Source organism: Lithobates pipiens, unplaced genomic scaffold, assembly GCF_037356315.1.
Source record: "Lithobates pipiens isolate NorthernLeopardFrog02 unplaced genomic scaffold, aLitPip1_a1.2 Scaffold_13, whole genome shotgun sequence".
Classification (NCBI taxonomy): domain Eukaryota; kingdom Metazoa; phylum Chordata; class Amphibia; order Anura; family Ranidae; genus Lithobates; species Lithobates pipiens.
Window position 1 is genome coordinate 417,377,814 of NW_027507718.1, and position 20,046 is coordinate 417,397,859.

Sequence of the window (20,046 nt, forward strand, 5' to 3'; positions counted from 1 at the left end):
TTTCGACTAGACCAACTTATGGTTCCTTCCCCATACTGGAAGATGAATCCACTTGTGCATTTGCGGTCTGTGCAGTCCCTGGCCCAATCAGCATCCACATGCCCGACCAGTTTTGGATTGGATGTTGCTGGTAACCAAAACTTCATCTAAATTGTTCCTTTGAGGTATTGTAGCACTCTTTTTATTGCATTCCAATCACACTGACAGGGAGCTGAAACTTTCCTGCCTAGTAGGCCCACTGCTGCCGCTATGTCTCATCTTGTCACAGTGGCAGCATATAGCAGCTTACCGATTGCTCTGCGATACATGTCATTGTTGGGTAGCAAGTTTTCTGCTCTTTAGAGCCTGGTTCCATAGGAGTTTTCACTTCCTTTGCATCTTGCATACAGGCATACCCCACTTTTAAGTACACAATGGGGTTTATTTACTAAATCTGTAAAGTGCAAAATAAGGCTCACGTCTGCATAAAAACCAGTGAGCTTCTAACCCCAGCTTGTTCAATTCAGCTTTGGTTATAAAACCTGGAAGCACGTTGGTTTCTATGCAGAAGTGAGCCTGATTTTGCACTTTATAGCTTTAGTAAATAAACCCCATTGTGTACTTAAAAGTGGGTTATGCCCGTAGGGAATTATTTAAAGATTTAGGAGATTTTCTGAGATTGGTTAAGAAGATAACTTCCATCTTCCCTCTCTATTTGGATTCCCAGATAGTAGCAAATGTTCCCAAGTTCTTTGATTTCAAAATTTTCTTTTACTTCGTGAACTATCTGATTGTAATCCCCTTCTTGTTCAAAACAAGTTATAATGTCATTGACATAAATAAGGATGTATATCCATCTGTCTGCTTGATCCCTGGAGTAGATTCTTCTTGAGAATCCCTCTCTAAAAAGCACTTTGTTCACTTTCTCATTCCACATCCTTGCAGATTGCTTAACATCGTAGATGCTCTTCTGAAGTTTACACCCAAGGTTGTCTCCTTGCTCAAACCCTGGTGGTTGCTCCCTGTAGAGATTTTCCTTAATGTTTCCATATACAGTGCTTTGCAAAAGTATTCACCCCCTTGGCTTTTTACCTATTTTGCTACATTACAGCCTTTAGTTCAATGTTTTTTTTTTATCTGAATTATATGTGACGGACCAGGACACAATAGTCTAAGTTGGGGAAGTAAAATTAGAAAAATATATACATAAAACTATTTTTCAGAAATAAAAAACTGATAATTGGCATTTATGTATGTATTCACCCCCTTTGTTATGAAGCCCATAAAAAGCTCTGATACAACCAATTACCTTCAGAAGTCACATAGTTTGTGAAATGCTGTCTACCTGTGTGCAATATAAGTGTCACGTGATCTGTCATTACATATACACACCTTTTTGAAAGGCCCTAGAGACTGCTACACCTAAGCAAGAGGCACCACTAACCAAACACTGCCGTGAAGGCAAATTAACTCTCCAAACAAGTAAGGGACAATGTTGTTGAGAAGTACAAGTCAGGGTTAGGGTATAAAAAAATATCCAAATCTTTGATGATCCCTAGGAGCACCATCAAATCTATCATAACCAAATGGAAAGAACATGGCACAACAGCAAACTTGCAAAGAGACGGCCGCACACCAAAACTCACGGACCAGGCAAGGAGGACATTGATCAGAGAGGCAGCACAGAGACCTAAGGTAACCCTGGAGGTAATGCAGAGTTCCACAGCAGAGACTGGAGTATCTGTACATAGGACAACAATAAGCCGTATGCTCCATAGAGTTGGGCTTTATGGCAGAGTGGCCAGAAAAAAGCTATTACTTTCAGCAAAAAACAAAATGGCACATTTTGAGTTTGCGAAAAGGCATGTGGGAGACTTCCAAAATGTATGGAGGAAGGTGATCTGGTCTGATGAGACTAAAATTGAACCTTTTGGCCATCAAAGAAAACACTATGTCTGGCGCAAACCCAACACATCACATTACCAAAAGAACACCATCCCCACAATGAAACATGGTGATGGCAGCATCATGCTGTGGGGATGTTTTTCAGCAGTCGGGACTGGGAAACTGGTCAGAGTTGAGGGAAAGATGGATGGTGCAAAATACAGTGATATTCTTGAGCAAAACCTGTACCACTCTGTGTGGGATTTGAGGCTAGGATGGAGGTTCACCTTCCAGCAGGACAATAAACCCAAGCACACTGCTAAAGCAACACTTGAGTGGTTTAAGGGGAAACATGTAAATGTGTTGGAATGGCCTAGTCAAAGCCCAGACCTTAATCCAATAGAAAATGTGTGGTCAGACTTAAAGATTGCTGTTCACAAGCACAAACCATCCAACCTGAAGGAGCTTGAGCAGTTTTGCAAGGAGGAATGGGCAAAAATTCCAGAGGTAAGATGTGTTCCAGTTTTTAACGGCCCTTCTGGTTATTTGGACATATATATCTTTTGTGGCCCCCAACAATCTCCCAGCACCAGGGCCACAAAAGATGTATATGCCTTGGAGGGGACAGGAGGAGGCGGGACGAGCACCGTAAACACATAGGAGAATTTCCTGTTTATGGGTGGCCTCTGTAATAGGAAGTCTGGTCTCCGGCACTGCCATTGGACGACTGTACTCTCCATCAAAGGAGGCGGGACTTTCTATTAACCTTCCTGACAGTATTCCAGAGTCTGGCTCGGGGTAAGATTTAATTACCATAAGCGATCCAGACTCGGGATCCCATCGCAGGATCCATGTAGAGGTTTACTTACCTTGTCCTCTGGATCCAGCAATGTCTCCCATGCTGTGATCTGCGAGCCGCCGTGTTTCGCTCGATCTGTGACAGCGCAGAGCTCCATTCCCTGCGAGCATTGCGACACACAGGGACGGAGTTCGGTGCCAAATTCAAAAAGTAAAAAACACAGTATAGATACAGTATACTGTAATCTTACAGATTACAGTACTGTATCAAATAATTGCACATCCCCTTCATCCCTAGTGGTTTGTCCAGTGTCCTGCATGCAGTTTTATATTATAAATACTATTCTTTATGCCAGGAAACTGGAGATTGTCCATAGCAACCAAAAAATTTCAGTTTACATCAAAAGTGGTTATAGACCAGCTAGAAAAAAGCGAAAATAAATTAGAATCACTTGCAGAATTGAGCGAAAGTAATTAGTGGGGAAATTTGTCATCAAACACTAAAAGTAATGACAGCAACAATTCTGCAACTCAGCATATTTCAGTGTTTTTGATTTGATTACATTATTGAATAATTTTTATTATTATTATTTGTTATAATTATTTATAGTTATTTTATATATATATATATATATATATATATATATATATATATATATATATTATTATTATTATTATAATTTATGATTTCGTATTTAAAATTTTATCATACCCGGGATGTCTATTAGACTCTTGTTTGGACAGGTTTAAGTGAATTATTTCTAAGAATTACAGGCCTACAATATAAAACACCAAATTTCCATGAAAAATAATGGTACCTCTTTCAGCACCTGAAATCTAAAATAATCATACCACTAGGGAGGTTAAAGAGGCCACCATGTAAACAGGAGATTTTCCTGTAGATAATCTTTGGCGCTCGTGAGTGCATTCCTGGAAATGGTGCTGCATTCCTGGCAATGGTGAGTGCATTCCTGACAATAGTGCCGCATTCCTAGCAATGGTGGTGCATTCCTGGCAATGATGAGTGCATTCCTGGCAATGGTGGGTGCATTCCTGGCAATGGTGGGTGCATTCCTTGCAGTGGTGGGATCTGCATTCCTGGCAATAATGGGTGCTGCATTCCTAGCAATGGTGAGGCTACATTCATGGCAGTGGTGGGTCTGCAGATGGGCACTTGTGAGGCTGCAGATGGGCACTGACCCTTAATTTGCTTCACAGTTCTTTATTTAAAATTATTTTTTTTGTCCTGAAACGTCACTATTAAAGTGAAGGTGTGTGTTATATGCCAATAAATACGGTATATCCAAATAATGCGCCCGATATTCACACACAGCCACAAAGGCAAGAGAATTATTGTTGGGTAGTGTATTAGTGCTCGAACACACTTAGACCGCATTTTAATAGTTCAAAGAATTCAGGCAAAATGGTCAGCCCTCAGTCCTGTCCAATTCATCAAATCTGGCCCTTTTTGAAAAAAGTGTGGACACCCCTGTCATAGAGACTTATCCAAAGCAACTTGGAGCTGTGATAGCCGCAAAAGGTGGCTCTACAAAGTATTGACTTTAGAAGGGTGAATAGTTATGTACATTGACTTTTTCTGTTATTTTGTCCAATTTGTTGTTTTCTTCACAATAAAAAAAAAAAAAAAAAAATCTTCAAAGCTGTGGGCATGTTCTCTAAATTAAATGATGCAAATCCTCAAACAATCCATGTTAATTCCAGGTTGTGAGGCAACAAAACGCAAAAAATGCCAAGGGGGTGAATACTTTTGCAAGACACTGTAACACAATAAGGAAGGTACATCCTGTGATTACATGATATCATAGAATACATGCTATAAAACTTCAGTGCCACCTGCTGGTATAGATATTTATAATGCATAGAGTATATAGTTCATAGTACAAAGCATTGCTGTTGCTCTTCAAACAGGGGCTTGTAGTTCATTCACACACAGAGCTGTGTAATGACGAGGGAGTGTAAGCGGAGCCCCACATGGCCACACTTCTTTTAAAAACTGACAGCTAGTACAGGAAACTTCTCTCCATACTACAGCTCAGTTTCAGTGTCTTAGCAATCTTTATGTAGAACAACAATTAATTTCTTCAGATCCTCAGAGAGTTCTTTGCCATGAGGTGCCATGTTGAACTTCCAGTGACCAGTATGAGAGCAATAACACCAAATTTAAAACACCTGCTCCCCATTCACACCTGAGACTTTGTAACACCAATGAGTCACATGACATAGGGGAGGGAAAATGGCTAATTGGAACCAATTCACTTGGAGCCAAGTAGAGGGGTATACTCACTTTTGTTGACAGCGATTAAGACTGGCCATATACCTATAGATTATCTGCAGATTTTTTATGGTCAGATGGAAAAAGTGGAACAGATTCCTCCATCTATGCTAAACTGTGTGGATGGAGGAATCTCCCACTTTTTCCATCTGACCATGTTAAAGGGGGCTCCTGGATTCCAATAAGCCCCCCGCCCGCAGACCCGACAACCAACGGGCAGGGTTGTCGGGAAGAGGCCCTTGTCCTCATCAACATGGGGACAAGGTGCTTTGGGGTGGGGGGGGGGCGCTCGCTCGTGCCCACCCCCTTTCCTGGCCGGCTGGGTAGCGTGCTCGGATAAGGGTCTGATAAGGACCTAGGGGGGACCCCCCGCCGATTTTTCGACGCTTACTTCGCTGGTCCCGGCTACCTGGAGCCGCACTCAAAATGAGCGGACTTTCCTCCGTGTGTGTGGGCGAGTCCGTTCATTTCAAAAGTACAGTGAACTTAGTACGCCATACTTAGTCCGCCGCAAAAGTACAGTGTGTGGGCAGGTAGCTCGTTCGGAAAATCCGGCGGACAGTCCGCCAGACTAAGTCCGCCGGATAGTCTGCTACGTGTGTAGGCGGCATTTGTGTGACCGTGTGTATGCAAGACTAGTTTCGGCCAAGATTTTGTGGTCGGAATGTCCGACCGTGTGTATGGGCATTAGACATTAATGGCTGTTTGTTGAGGTTTTTTGAGGGGACAGCAAATTTACACTGTTATACAAGCTGTACACTTACTGCTCACTGCATTGTAACAAAGTGTCATTTCTTCAGTGTTGTCACATGAAAATATATAATAAAATATTTACAAAAATGTGAGGGATGTACTTACTTTTGTGAGATACTGTAACCCCTAAAATAAAAAATAAAAATAAAAAAACAAAGCTCTTCTGTCTCAAGTGAGCCTGTAAAAAATTAGATTTGCCTGGCTGTGCAGGATGGGGGACCCTTTTCACCAGCGGCTCCTACGGGGATGCTCTACACATGCATTCAGCATAATCAGATCATCGGAGTACTGACTTTTGATAAATATATTGCAATCCGTGTCCCAATGCAGCCCTCCAAAGCAGGGAATTATAATTGTATGGCATTTGTCAAACTGAATGCAGAGTTTACATTCATGAATATTTACAAGGATAGGACAACATATGTTCAACAGAATCTGATTAATTACCATATCACTGTCTGCTGCCTTTACTCCTGCTGTCTCAAGTAAATATCTACATAAATAATGTATCTACAAAGTGAATTATTTTGTTTTTTGTCTCTGTAGAGCAAGTGATACTTTGCACCTATATATTGCAGCAAAAACAAAAACACCACCAAAAAAAAATCATAGTCAAGAAGCTATAAGGATCTATTTATGTTTGACAATGGTATTAATAATGTGGGTCTGACTTATAAGCTGCAATATGATCTTACCGGGCTAAACCACTATATCCAGCACAGAGCTGGGCTTTACAGATGCGCCTAAATATAGTAGGTTCCCAAGCAAGCAAAGCTAAGTACATTTTAGCGTATGAGGAAAAGAAGGCTAATAGCTTGGTCAAATAACCTGTCAAAACCATGTGACATAGCTTTCATCCAATCAGGAAGAATTCTCAGCAGCAGTATGCAAAGAACATTCTGCAGAACACTGCTGAGTGCTCCAATTTTAGTAAATCTACACATTGGATTCTGCAAAACGCTCTCTTATATTCTTTCATTTAGCATTACATTGCTGTGTACTTCAGGAAGTACATCACAGAGGTCTCTCTCTCTTTCTCTCCCGTAACTGTCAGGCCAGGTCCCTAGGATGCCTCATAGCATTGTATACTGTGTTCTGTAATACACCTTGCATGCACCATTTGTTTCTCTTCACCACAACACTTAATTTCCTTAGAGAATTTCTTACATACATAGCATGACAGAAACATACTCTAGGGGTTTATGTACTAAAGGCAAATCCACTTTGCGCTACAGGTGCACTGCAATTGCACTTGGAAGTGCATTCACTGTAGATCCAAGGGGGACATGCAAGGAAACGAAAAAACAGCATTTTTGTGTGTACATGATTGGATGAAAAAATCAGCAGAACTTTCCCTGATTTCAGATCTTTCTCTCAGATTTACAGCGACTACACTTTCAAGTGCACTTGTAGTGCAGAGTGGATTTGCCTTTAGTAAATCAACCCCATAGTCTCTCCAATACATCCACTTGCCAATAGTGCATTAAAAAAGCAAAGTCCATAAGTGGCTCAGTCCCTACTTTGGAACCCCAAATGGGTGGAGGTAACTTGTAGAACAAAAAGATCTTACATTCTGCAAAACTCCTCCTCTATCCTCCTCCTCTATCCACACATAGCCTGATAACTCCTACCAATGCAGATTGCTTGTATTTATAGGCTCACAAGAGCTAGAACATGTGAGTTTGCATGACTAAGCAACAGAAAGTGAAAATAATAACTCTTAACTCTTAACTATTGGTGCACCAGGGAGGGGGGTCAGTAGGGGTTCACTTTTTTAGTGCCAAATAAGTATCATTTATACTAAAAAGCCATGGCATGTTTGTTTTACCCATTCAAAGTCTATGCACAGCAAGTGGTTAAAGGTTTCAGAGAAGACTTTAGGTGGCATTTGTGCTACAGGAGTATTTTCCAGCAATAGATAGGGTTTGGATGAAAAGGACAGCAGAATAAATGTCCTATTACAAACTCATGAGGAACAAAACTCAACAGGAAACAAAACAGCTATAACACACCACAGTATATGGGACGTACACACTCTAGGAACTAGCTTTCCCAGGTCTTCTATTGGCTATTATTCTTCCTCCCATATTACACTGTAGCCCAGAAAGGACAAGGCAATATGAAGCACACTCCATTTATCCTACTTAATGATGGTCATTGTATACCTCTTCACAGGTCTTCACATGGTGCTCTTGGCAGCAATAACTTTTGACAGACACCTTAGTACTGTCCCTGCAATATCTCCTCTACTGCTCTATGTCCTTCTGCATCTCTCTTTCTCTTGACATGTTGACATGTTGATTGGTTTTAAAGCCTGCTTAGAGCCTATTTATTTGCTAAACACTGGCTTTTTATTCATGAGCTTTGCAATTGTGTAACTTTCCCTTGCTGTTTCATAGGGCTATGCCTCGGTTTTAAATCTTTCTGTTTATTTTAAACCTATCTGGACTTCCTTGTTGCCACCAGCCTTGATATGTCTGTCTTCTTAATAAGTGCCATTAGGTCATGTTAGGTGTGCTAAAAGAGGAACACTGGGCAGATATATAAAAAAATAAAGCAAACAAATACAACTTAATCCAAATGTGGATTCATTAAAAAAATCATACCATTTATTTTTACATAGAACTAGCAAAATAATTTGTCTTTATGTCAATCTCTTGTAATCACCAGCTCAGCCAAACTCAGACTGGACAGGGGCAGCATGGACAGCCAATCAAAATGCACTATATTGCACAGTGCTGTTCATCTATGTGCTTCCTGGGAGGAGGAGGAAGCAGAGTGATGATCTCAGTATGTTACTGCTTTTTTTTTTTTGACCAATCACAGGCAGATCCTAGACCAGGTCAATATCTTCATTTTTACTTTTGTAAAATCCCTATGTGAACTACTCGTAAATGAGAAATAAGGAAGACAGAAGAAGAATTTTGCATCTGCCTCTTTCCCTCACAGTGAGATATTTAGCAGAGCTAAAAGTAAAGTAAAGCAATACTCATTTATAACAGGTATGTAAGAGAACAATGTGATTGGTTTCTGATACTAAATTCGATGTAAGCACCATGAACACCATTTTAATGTGCCTCAGGTAACCATAAAAAAAAACTTCCGTGAGGAGGGGCTGAAGTACAAGTAAAATATTAAAAATATATGTATCGCCAACTGCCTGAAAGAGCTGCTTGAGTTCTGTACCCTGCCTCTCAACCCCAAGAACAGACCCTTCTGGCACACCTAGTGAACAGTGTTAGTGTAAACGCAGTAGTAGATAGATGGAATTTTTTGTAAATCTGAAGTTATGTTTGCCAAAGACTCTTTTGCATACAGCAAACAGTAAATGGGTATCTAGTAGTCAAAAATAGCAAAACTCTCTGAATTATCATGGTTTAGCACAAAGCTATGGGTGAATTTCAAATAACACAATCAAAACAACTTAAATGGCTCCAATGCAGCCTATGTGCTCAGGCATAAATAAAGACAGATTTGGCTTGATAGCAGACAGTCTGTTTCCCTTGAATCTTGAACTCACAGACCCAGACAATAAATACATGAAGAAATAGGCAACAGTGTAAATGATCAACTTTAGGGTTTACGTTAGAGTGCCTCTTTAATGAAAATTACTAGGACCACCAAATCACTGCTACTAAAGGGCAAACAGGAAGGTCCCCACAATTGAGATATCTGCTATCTTCAGCTAGCCTGGCATTGGTGCACTTGATGTCCCGTTGGGCAGGATGAGCAAAGTTTATTTGGAAGTATTCTGGCAAGGTAAATTGATGTGCAGAATGATGGCAGTATCCTGGTAAACAAGATGGATACTGTGACTGCTACTGTGTTTCTACAAATGTGGGCACAGCTAAGGAAACATTGCCTGCATACAGTGTCTTTAAGGTGGACAAGTGCCCGCTCACCAATCATGACCAAGGGATCAAGTGAGATGTCATGGCAGACAGGTTCACCAGAAGGCCCGACTGGCCACCTCACAACCGGAACAGCTCACGTCCTCAGGAACGCCTGGAGATACACTTGGGTCATCTGACTCCTGGAGCTGTGACAGGATCAGTAGGCTAACCTCTGGAGATGTGGCAGACAAGTTGCCCTGATGAGGAACAGCTGTCCCTCCAGTCAGGTCCGTCTTTTTCCTCTCACCTCGTGGTGTGTCTCTCCTTCTCTCAGGCATCCTCTGATGTAAGAATCCCACATGTGAGGGCATGCTGGGCTTTGCAGTTCCTGACCACAGGGAGAAAAATGGGACCACCTGTGCTGGGGACTACATGTCCCAGGATCCTTTTTTGCTCCATACAGCCCTGGATTTAGTGGCTCTCCTCCTGTCAATGGGAATGGAGGGGATGGAGCAGAGGGGACAACTGAGTCCTCACGAGCGTCGCTTGCACACTGTAAAGAAGAGGAGAGGGAGGGGGGATAATTCCACCACAGTAGCTGGCAGGCACTCTCTCCCTCAGAGAATGTGTTATGTGAACCTCGCGCTAAGAATAGGTATAATTTATAATAGTGGAAATAATTAAGTGATAAAGATGTAAGCTACTCCCTTCAAAGTGTACACAATGCTAACTTAAGTGATCAGTGACAGTGGTAGGGGGCGCTAATAAATTTGTTTGATCAGTTATCAATCAAATAATTAATTGTAACATATATAACTAAATATACATAATAAAGTGCTCCGTGCTAAATAATTTGGATTTTACATTTCCTATACAACAATAATTGAAAACATAAATGAATAAATTAATTTAAAAGTCCATAGGTTCCTCTGTGGTATATTTCCAAAATTCAACACCATCTCCATATGCAGATAACTTTGCAGTTGCACCCGATGTGTATGGTTAAATTGCTTACTCACCAGAAGAACATCACCTCTTTAACTAAAAAGAAGGTAAGAAAGAGCTTTTTTTATGGATGTTTAGACTTGCTTCAATAATAAGAGATGAGCCAGGGTAGCCTTGCAAATAACAACCTCCTCTCCACCAAGGTATCCCATTAGAAATAAGATAAAAAGGGTGCATAGCGTAAAACCATTTATTTTAAAAGATCACACATAACAAATGCCAGTTGGATGTTTACATTTAAAAGTGCCTTCTCCTGGCACTAAGGACACTTGCACGTGGTACCTGGCAGGGATTGTCAGCCCCCCAGCACTTGTGGGCCGGCGTGTGTTCCACCGCAATAAATCGGAAGTTCGGGCCCTGGAAGTGACGTGACCGGAATGCGCACATGCTGATGGTGTTGAATTTTGGAAATTTATCCCAGAAGAACCTATGGACTTTCAAAGGAATTTATTTATGTTTTCAATTATTGTTGCATATGAATGTAAAATCCAAATTATTTAGCATGGAGCACTTTATTATGTATATTTAGATATATATGTTACAATTAATTATTTGATTGATAGCTGATCAGATTCAATAGTGCCCCCTACCACTGTCACTGATTTCTCTCCCTCAGAGCCTATGTCTATGTCCTGGCGGCAGCCGAGCCGCACTCACTGCATGAACTTCAGAGAACTATTTATATCTACATGAATAACTTCTGCTGACGCATTCCATATAGTTCAAGAGCCCCCGGTGATCTGACATCTGCTTGGTCAAATTCACTGTACCTCCCTAATAAACATAGGGAGGTCAGGTGCCCCAAACATTCTTCATTTACCAAACATGTCATAAAACCTTAACACAAATTCAACTTTTAGTGTAAATCAGATAAATAAATCTCAGATTGGACATTTGGCTTTACCACAAACAAAAGCTCATACGTCTAGATATTGGAACGATCTAGCTCTGAAACAGCTGGGGCATGTTGGACCACTGCAAAGAGGTTGCTAATTTCCCACATAGGGAAAGTGTCCTTCTCTACAGCAGAGGACATACTTTTTTTTCTTTACTTAAGATGTGGCTACTCTTTAAAGAAAATTAATTGGAAAACCTTAAACACTTTTTTTGTATGCACCTGGAAGATATTTAGCTGATTAAGGGCCCTTTCACACTGATAATGGAGGAAAAATGTTTCCCTCTAAATCCTATGGGAATTTTCACACCACTGCGTTGTGGGTGCAGTGCGTTTTGAAAAGTCCTGCATGCTGCATCTTTGTTGTCATTCTAAAAACAACACCAAAATGCAGCTTCCCATTGAAATGATCAGAAACTGCGGTAAAAATGCACATGCAATTTGTATTTTTGGTGCGTTTTTGAATCACATGTCCATTTTTCACGGGTGCAGACAGCCCAAAAAAGGCCCCTGAAACGCAGGGGAAATGCATCTGAAACACAGTAAAATCCCGGTAAAAACGCACTTGCCATCTTACAGCGATTTTGCTACAGAGCAGTGTAAAAGGGGCCTTAAATTAAAAGTTCAATTGAGTTTTAAAGCATGTCTATGGGTAAAATGTAATACCATAAATACACAGATATTTATTTAAATTCTGTGACACATATTCACATTGTCCTGTGAGTAGGCACTGCTATGTCACACATTTCACAGAGCCTGCCTTCTGGACTACAGAGTTATTGAGAGTAGGAGCTTCAGGCAGATGAATCAGTACAGGAATAAATACATGCAGACAGCAAGGTACCATGGGATATGTAGTCCTTAGAAATTGAAAGTAAACAGTAGAGGAGAAGATAGAAATCATGCATCCAGGAAGTTGTAGAAATAGACGACCAGCAGACAGGCAGCACTCAAAACATGGAAGGAGATTTTTAGGTATGTTTAGATTGAATTGCCTAAAGAGATCATTGTTTGTATTGCTATTACAATGCAAAATTTACTTTTAAAGGATAGGCAAATGTAATCTGTTTGGATATGCAGTTTTTGGGTTTTGCTTTGTACATGCATTCATGAAGCAGGTTGTAAGAATCTTAAACATAGTGAATTTCCTTTGCTGCTTCACTAAAAAAAAAATGTTGTTCACAAATCTCAGTAGCTAAATATGAAATTTACACATACAACTGAAAGAAGCAAAAGAATGACTTATCTGCATTCTTATGCCACGTACACACAACCGGACTTTGACAGCAAAGGTCCGACAGAGTGAATCCGTTGGACAATTCGATCGTGTGTGGGCTCCATCGGACCTTTGCTGTGCAAAAATCTGAAGGACTATAGAAATAGAACATTTGAAATTTTTTTGCCGGAACTTCCATGGACCCAGTTCCTATCTAGAAATCCGCTCGTGTGTATGCTAGTCCGACAGATGAAAACCGACGCTAAGGCAGCTATTGGCTACTGGCTATGAACTTCCTTATTCTAGTCCGGTCGTACATCATCACGTTTGAATCCGTCAGAATTTGGTGTGATTGTGGGTGGCCAAGTCCGTTCATTTGCAAAAGTCCGTCGGGAAGACCGTCGGACCTAGTCCGTCGAAAAGTCTGGTTGTGTGTACGTGGCATAAGGCTGCTGCTGGTAAACGGACATTTAGAAACAGTAGGACATTTTTTTTCAGCTTCCCCGAACTCTCCTCTATGTTATCTTATCAGTACATGTACACAGGGTCGTTTATAGTAGTTTCTAGGCAGTTGAGTTTAGAAGCAATTTTTGGAAAGCAAAAAAAATGTGTTCTGGATGGATGTTCAAGAGGCATTTGAAATGCCAAACACCTGTAACAGCTTGTAAGCACAGTAACTCGCGTTTAGCCATGTTTCCGTTTACAGGCATTTTATATTTTTGACTATTTGGAAAAAAGCATCTAAAAGGCAAACGCGGCTAAATGCGGCTAAATGAGGCAAAATGGGCATTTTTAAACATTGGCTATTATCTGTTAAGTTAAATCGTTCAGGAGAGGTTATAAAATGTCCCATGTACATTAAGCCTTATGCCTCTCTACTGTTTTTGTAAATAGGCAATTACAACCTTGGGTCATTTTGGGTATAAGCAACAAAAACTGCACACCTGGATTTGGGGATTTTCTGCCATTCGTTTTGTAAATCCTCTCAAGCTAAATCAGGTTGGGTGGGGAATGTCAGTGAAGAGCCATTTTCAGGTCTCTCAAGAGATATTAATTAGGGTTCAAGTTAGGGCTCTGGCTGTGCCATTCTAGGACATTCACAGAGTTGTCTCTAAGCCACTCCTGTGTTGTCTTGGCTGTGTGCTTAGGATCATTGTTATGATTGAAGGTAAACCGGTCTGAGGTCCTAAACGCTGTGGAACAGGTTTTCTTTAAGGCTATATCTGTACTTTGCTCTGTACTTTGCTACATTCAGCTTTTCCTCAACCCTGACCAGTCTCCCAGTTACTGCTGCTGAAAAACACCCTCACAGAATGATGCTGCCTCCATGCATCCTTGTTGGGATGGTATTGTGCAAGTGATGAGCAGTGCCTAGGTTTCTCTAGACATAAAGTTTAGGATTGAGGCCAAACAGCGCAATCTCCTTTCATTAGACCAGATAAACTTGTTCCTCACAGACTGAGAGTCCTTCAGGTGCTTTTTTGCAAACTCCAAGCAGGCTTTCATGTGTTTTGTGCTTAAGAGAGGCTTCTGTCTTGCCACTCTACCATAAAGCTACAATGATGGTTGTCCTGGAAAAATGTTCCATCTCCACACAGGATCTCTGGAGCTCATCGGGTTATCGGGTTCTTTGACACCTCTCTTACTAAGGCCCTTCTCCCCGATTCCTCAGTTCCTCAGTCCGATGGCCAGCTCCTAGAAGAATCCTAGTTGTGCCAAAATTCTTATTTTTGTCTTGCAATAATGCTGTCTGAGCTCTGCAGGCAGTTCCTTTGACCTCATGGCTTTTGATCTGATACAGTGTCCATTGTCAGCTGTGGTGACTTTTATAGAACGGTGTGTGTATTTCCAAATCATGTCCAATCAATTTCATTTACCACAGGTGGAGTCCAATCACAGTCTGAAAACATCTCAGCGTCAATCAAGAGAAATGGGAGGCACCTGAGCAAATTTCAAGTTTTGTAAAGGGCCAGAATACTTATGCCAATGTGATAGTTCAGCTTTTCCCCTTTTCAAACCTTTCTAAAGTTCTGTTTTCACTTTGTCATTATGGAATACTGAGTGTTCAGTAATGAGAAGAAAAAAAAATAATTTAAACACCTGTAGTATCAGGATGCAGCATAACAAAATTGAAAAAAGTGAAGGGGTTTGGAATACTTTATGAATACATACGGTTACCAGAGTGGTGCAGTGTCACCATAATGACACTGTACTGCTCTGGGAGGGTGATCAGGATTTTTTTACACTTTGAATGCTTATACAGTGATGATCTTTAACCACTTCCCATCCCGTAAATAGTAATATGACGGCCCCAATTTGGCTCTCTCATCCTGGGCGGCCATTACAGGCATACCCCACTTTTAAGTACACAATGGGGTTTATTTACTAAAGCTGGAAAGTGCAAAATCAGGCTCACTGTTGCATAGATACCAATGATCTTCTAACCCCAGCTTGTTCAATTAAGCTTCGATAATAAAACCTAGAAGCTCATTGGTTTCTATGCAGAAGTGAGCCTGATTTTGCACTTTCTAGCTTTAGTAAATAAACCCCATTGTGTACTTAAAAGTGGGGTATGCCTGTATATGACGTTCTTGGCTTCCCGGCCGTTTAGGGGGTGCGCCGCATCACTTGGGAGCTGATGCACGTGCCTGGTGGTTGCAATGTCCCCAGGGCACCCGCGATTGCTTGTCACAGGGCAGGAACATGGATCTGTGTGTGTACACACACAGATCCACGTACTGTCAGGGGAGAGGAGACAGATTGTGTGTTCCTTGTATATGGGGACACTGTCGCCTCCCCCAGTCAGTCTCCTCCCCCCACAGTTAGAATCACTCCCTAGGTAACACACTTAACCCCTTGATCGCCCCTAGTGTTAACCCCTTAACTGCCAGTGACATTTATACAGTAATCAGTGCATATTTATAGCACTGATCGCTGTATAATTGTCAATGGTCCCACAAATGTGTCAAAGGTGTCCAATTTGTCCACCACAATATTGCAGTCCTGATAAAAATTGCAGATTGCTGTCATTACTAGTAAAAAAAAAAAAAATTCCATAAATCTATCCCCTATTTTGTAGGCGCTATAACTTTTTTGCAAACCAATCAATATACGCTTATTGCGATTTTTGTTTACCAAAAATATGTAGAAGAATACATATTGGCCTAAAGTGAGGAAGACATATTTGTTTTTTTTTTTTATTTTGGTAATTTATTAAAGCAAAAAGTAAAAAAATATTGTGTTTTTTTCAAAAATGTCTTTTTTTTGTTTATAGCGCAAAAAATAAAGACAGCAGAGGTGATCAAATACTACCAAAAGAGAGCTCTATTTATGGGGGGGGGGGGGGGGGGGGGGTAATTATCACAATTTCATATGGGTACAGTGTTGCATGACCGTGCAATTGTCTTTCCAAACGTTACAGCGCTGAAAGCTGAAAATTGGTCTGGGCAGGAAGGGGGTGAAAATGCCCTGTATTGAAGTGGTTAACTGTGTTTGGCATCCATTCGCAATACCATTGTTTGCTATTGTGATTGCTGTGATTGACACAGCTATCACATGGTACAGGGCACATTTCAAAATCTAAATGTAAAATGTATCCAATGTGCAGCACTGAGGTCTGCAGCTCAAGTCATAGTTGAGACACTATCTGCGTGCAGTTTCCATATCCTCATTGAGCTTGCATGGGTTTCCTCCTAGTACTCCAGTTTCCTCCCACGCTCACACTTCACAGACGTGCTAGAAGGTTAATTGTCGCTGGTCTAAATTTGACCCTATGTTAATAAAGATTCTACCAAGTGTGCCAAGATGGCTGCCTCACCATCTGTCCCAGCAGCAAAAAAAGTGCTGTAGGTCCCCAGAGAGATAAATGGTAAAGAAATATAAATACATTTTTAAAAAATATTAAGCACAGTGTACTAACATTTGTAATTGCTGTTATAAGCTTCAATATCAGGTAATTTGTATTTTCAATTTTAGGTACCATAACAGTCCACCATGTGATCATAAAACATATTCTTTTTTCAACATATATATTTAAAACATAAAAATAATCAAAATGATTCACATTTGGTGTTTTTCACTGTGGCAAACATTTTGGTTATATCTCCCACCTTCCAAGGTGTACTAGATACAGTACATTGTTGTTCTAAAGACATCATAGGTATCCACTCTCTATAAACTGCTGAAAATTAGATGTTCTGCACTTAGAATCAACTACTTCAAAGCTTGAAAATTAATGTAGAAAACAAAGTATTATGTCTGTTTCCTGACTGGTAACTCAACTGTCAATCCTCGTACAGGCAAGGGGGAACATCTTTAATAAGACTCCAGTTGAGTTAACAATACATTCAATACAGTGATAAGCAGTTCCCAGATCTGCTATTCTGGCATCAGGTAACTCGGCTCACAACAGTACAAATCATTCCAAAAATTGTAAATACGTATTTGTTGCTTTATTTATATGCCATCTGTTATTCCAAGTATGTTCTTAATGGTTAGGCCAGTACTCCAGTTTGCAGTCAATATCGGCATTAACATAAAATAAATTAAAAGTTCACTTGCATTAATAACTATAAAAGTATTTATTTGCTTACCTGGAATACTTTTGCCAAGTTGTCAAACAAGGCTTGGCCAGCACTGACTTTATGTTTGACGCCTCTGACTGTTCCGTTTTTACTCAGTATGTTCACTCGTTTAGTTGCAAATCCCCTGTCCTTAGTGGCTCTTGCTAGAACTAACAAATCATCTGGCTCATTTTCACTTTCATCAAATTCTGAACCTAAAAATCCATTATGGTGCCCATCTGTCTCACTTGGTATGCTATTCTGGTCAGTCTCCGAGCTGCTGGCACATTCAGAATCCACAGAATCCCCATCCGTGTAGACCTCTTTCAACACTCTCCCACTATAGGATGACGCTATCCTGAACCTGACTTTCCTTGGTTGCCTGTCCCCTTCCGACTTCATGTCCATGTTTAACAAATCTTCATCCATGGGTAAAAGCAAAACATTGTCCAGGGCCAGAGTGTCACCTTGTTTCCTGGTCTCCTATACTATTGCCACTAATGACAGCAGCACCCATAAGGAAATAAAGTCTACTAAGGAAATGTCTAGCTTACTCTGAAACTGCGATAAATAATGAATTCCTGTGTGCTATGGTTACCCTTAAGCTAAAACCTGTAAATTAATATGGCCAATTAATAATGTATGAACTCTTGTGTACTTTCACAGAAGATAGGGTAAAGGGAAGCAAGCAACACTTAGAAAAATATATACGAAGTTGGGTAAACAAAAAGAATTATGAAACTGCAGGAGACAAAGTCAACTTTGCAACAACATGATCGCAAACTAGATGTGCTTTACTATATAACAAAAACCCTTAGTTTTATGTAGGTCAAAAGCACATTGTGACAAGCAGAGAGGAAAAGATTAAATTTTTTTCTGATTTTACCATTAAGAAAAATTATTTTGTGTGTTTTTATCTACTTAAACCTTCAACTCTGATAAAAAGGGGAACATTTACAAAGTAGCATTGTGATCCTAAATGAAAAAATTAGCGAATTAGTTTTACATATGGTAGTTATAATAGTAACAGTAATAGTATTACTACTAGTAGCAGTAGTTTGTGTTGCAAAACATAAATTAATACATTTATTTTATTAACCTTCCATTAATAGCCTACCAACATATTAACACTAGACATGTGCAAAAGGAAAAAAATTGTTTAGTTTCGTTTTAATTCGTTAATTCATTAATTTCGTTTAGTTATATTCGTTAACTTCCTTAAATTCGTTTTCGGATTTCGTTTAGTTTTCTACCGAATTCGAAAAATCGGCCACATTCGAAAATATTTCAACCAAATTTGAAAATATTTCTACCGGATTCGAAATGATTTCAACATGATTCGACATTATTTCAACCACATTCGAAAATATTTTGTGACCCGACTTTAGGGCCATGTATCTCGGGGTCACTTGGTGCTAGAAACTCCAAATTTGGATATTTTGTAGTGCTAGTACTATTGTGTTTGCATACAATTTGGGGTTTCTAGCTATAAGTGACCCCGAGATATGTGGCCCCAAAATCAGGTTGCAAAATGTTATTCTCTGCTCTAATAACTAATAACATTTTGCGACCCGATTTTGGGGCCACATATCTCGGGGTCACTTATAGCTATTTATTTGGTATTTGGTATGCAAACACAATAATACTAGCACTACATATCCAAATTTGAAGTGTCTAGCACCAAGTGACCCCGAGATACATGGCCCTAAAGTCGGGTCACAAAATATTTTCGAATGTGGTTGAAATAATGTCGAATGCAGTTGAAATAATTTCGAATGCGGTTGAAATAATTTCGAATCATGTCGAATTCATTCGAATTCATTCGTTATATTTCTTTCGTATTCGTTGTAATTTGTTATTTTTTTATTCGGACATTCGGATGCATCCGAGTGTCCGAAAGATGCAAAATTCGGCCGAATTTCGATTCGTTAAAGAAACGAATTGCACAAGCCTAATTAACACCATAAAACTATTAATAACAGTATATGACCCTTAAAGTGAATGTAAACCCTCACATATACCCAGTGAATTGAACAGCCTCGGATTATACACAGAGATGAAACAAATCCCCATACATACGTTTTACTTGAATATCTACTGTCTTCAGCTTTATATACTGTTTAGAAACTGCACATTGTGTTAGGGGATTTTCTCTTCCTGTTCAACACTGCAGCAAAGACAGATGATTGGAGGAAAGACACACACCCCCTCTCCTCATAGGTAGAGACTTTCAAAGCTGATGGTTGAATAGTTCAGGGCTCTGCTAATCCATTTATAGCATCCTCCCCAACACAAAACTCTGATTGCTTTTAACATATGTGACGGAGAACTTGTCAGAATTATCTGGCTGATAACAGAAGAACAGGGCAGGAGACAGCTAGGGGACATAGTGCTTTGAAGAGAGATAACAAAACACTGCAGATATATGTACCCAGCTCAAATTTCATGAATCAGATTTACATCCACTTTAAGGAGCATACATAAACTAAATACATACACTCATTTTATCAACATATTTTTTTGGATAGTGAAGGGAAACTGAAGCAGCTGGTGGAAACCCTCTGAATCATGGGCTGACTATGCAGACTCCAAGAGACATATATATCCACGAGACCCTATATTGTCAAAAGTATTGGGACATCTGCCTTTACACGCACATGAACTTTAATGGCATCCCAGTCTAATGCCACATACACATGATCGGAAATTCGACCAGGAAAAGAACGATGAGAGCTTTTGGTCGGAAAATGCTACCGTGTGTATGCGTCATCCATCCAGGAAAAGAACGATGAGAGCTTTTGGTCGGAAAATCCTACTGTGTGTATGCT

The 20,046-nt window shown here is 40.1% G+C and overlaps 1 protein-coding gene across 1 annotated transcript in view; it reads right to left on the reverse strand.

The window, feature by feature from the left end:
• GRXCR1 (glutaredoxin and cysteine rich domain containing 1) overlaps positions 1–17,685 on the reverse strand; it is a 67,459-nt gene extending 49,774 nt beyond the window's left edge. The window contains exon 1 of the mRNA XM_077478584.1: positions 17,249–17,685. Coding sequence (XP_077334710.1) covers positions 17,249–17,647 — 399 coding nt within the window. The 5' untranslated portion in view covers positions 17,648–17,685. The remainder of the gene's footprint in view (positions 1–17,248) is intronic.
• Positions 17,686–20,046: the final 2,361 nt, after the last annotated feature.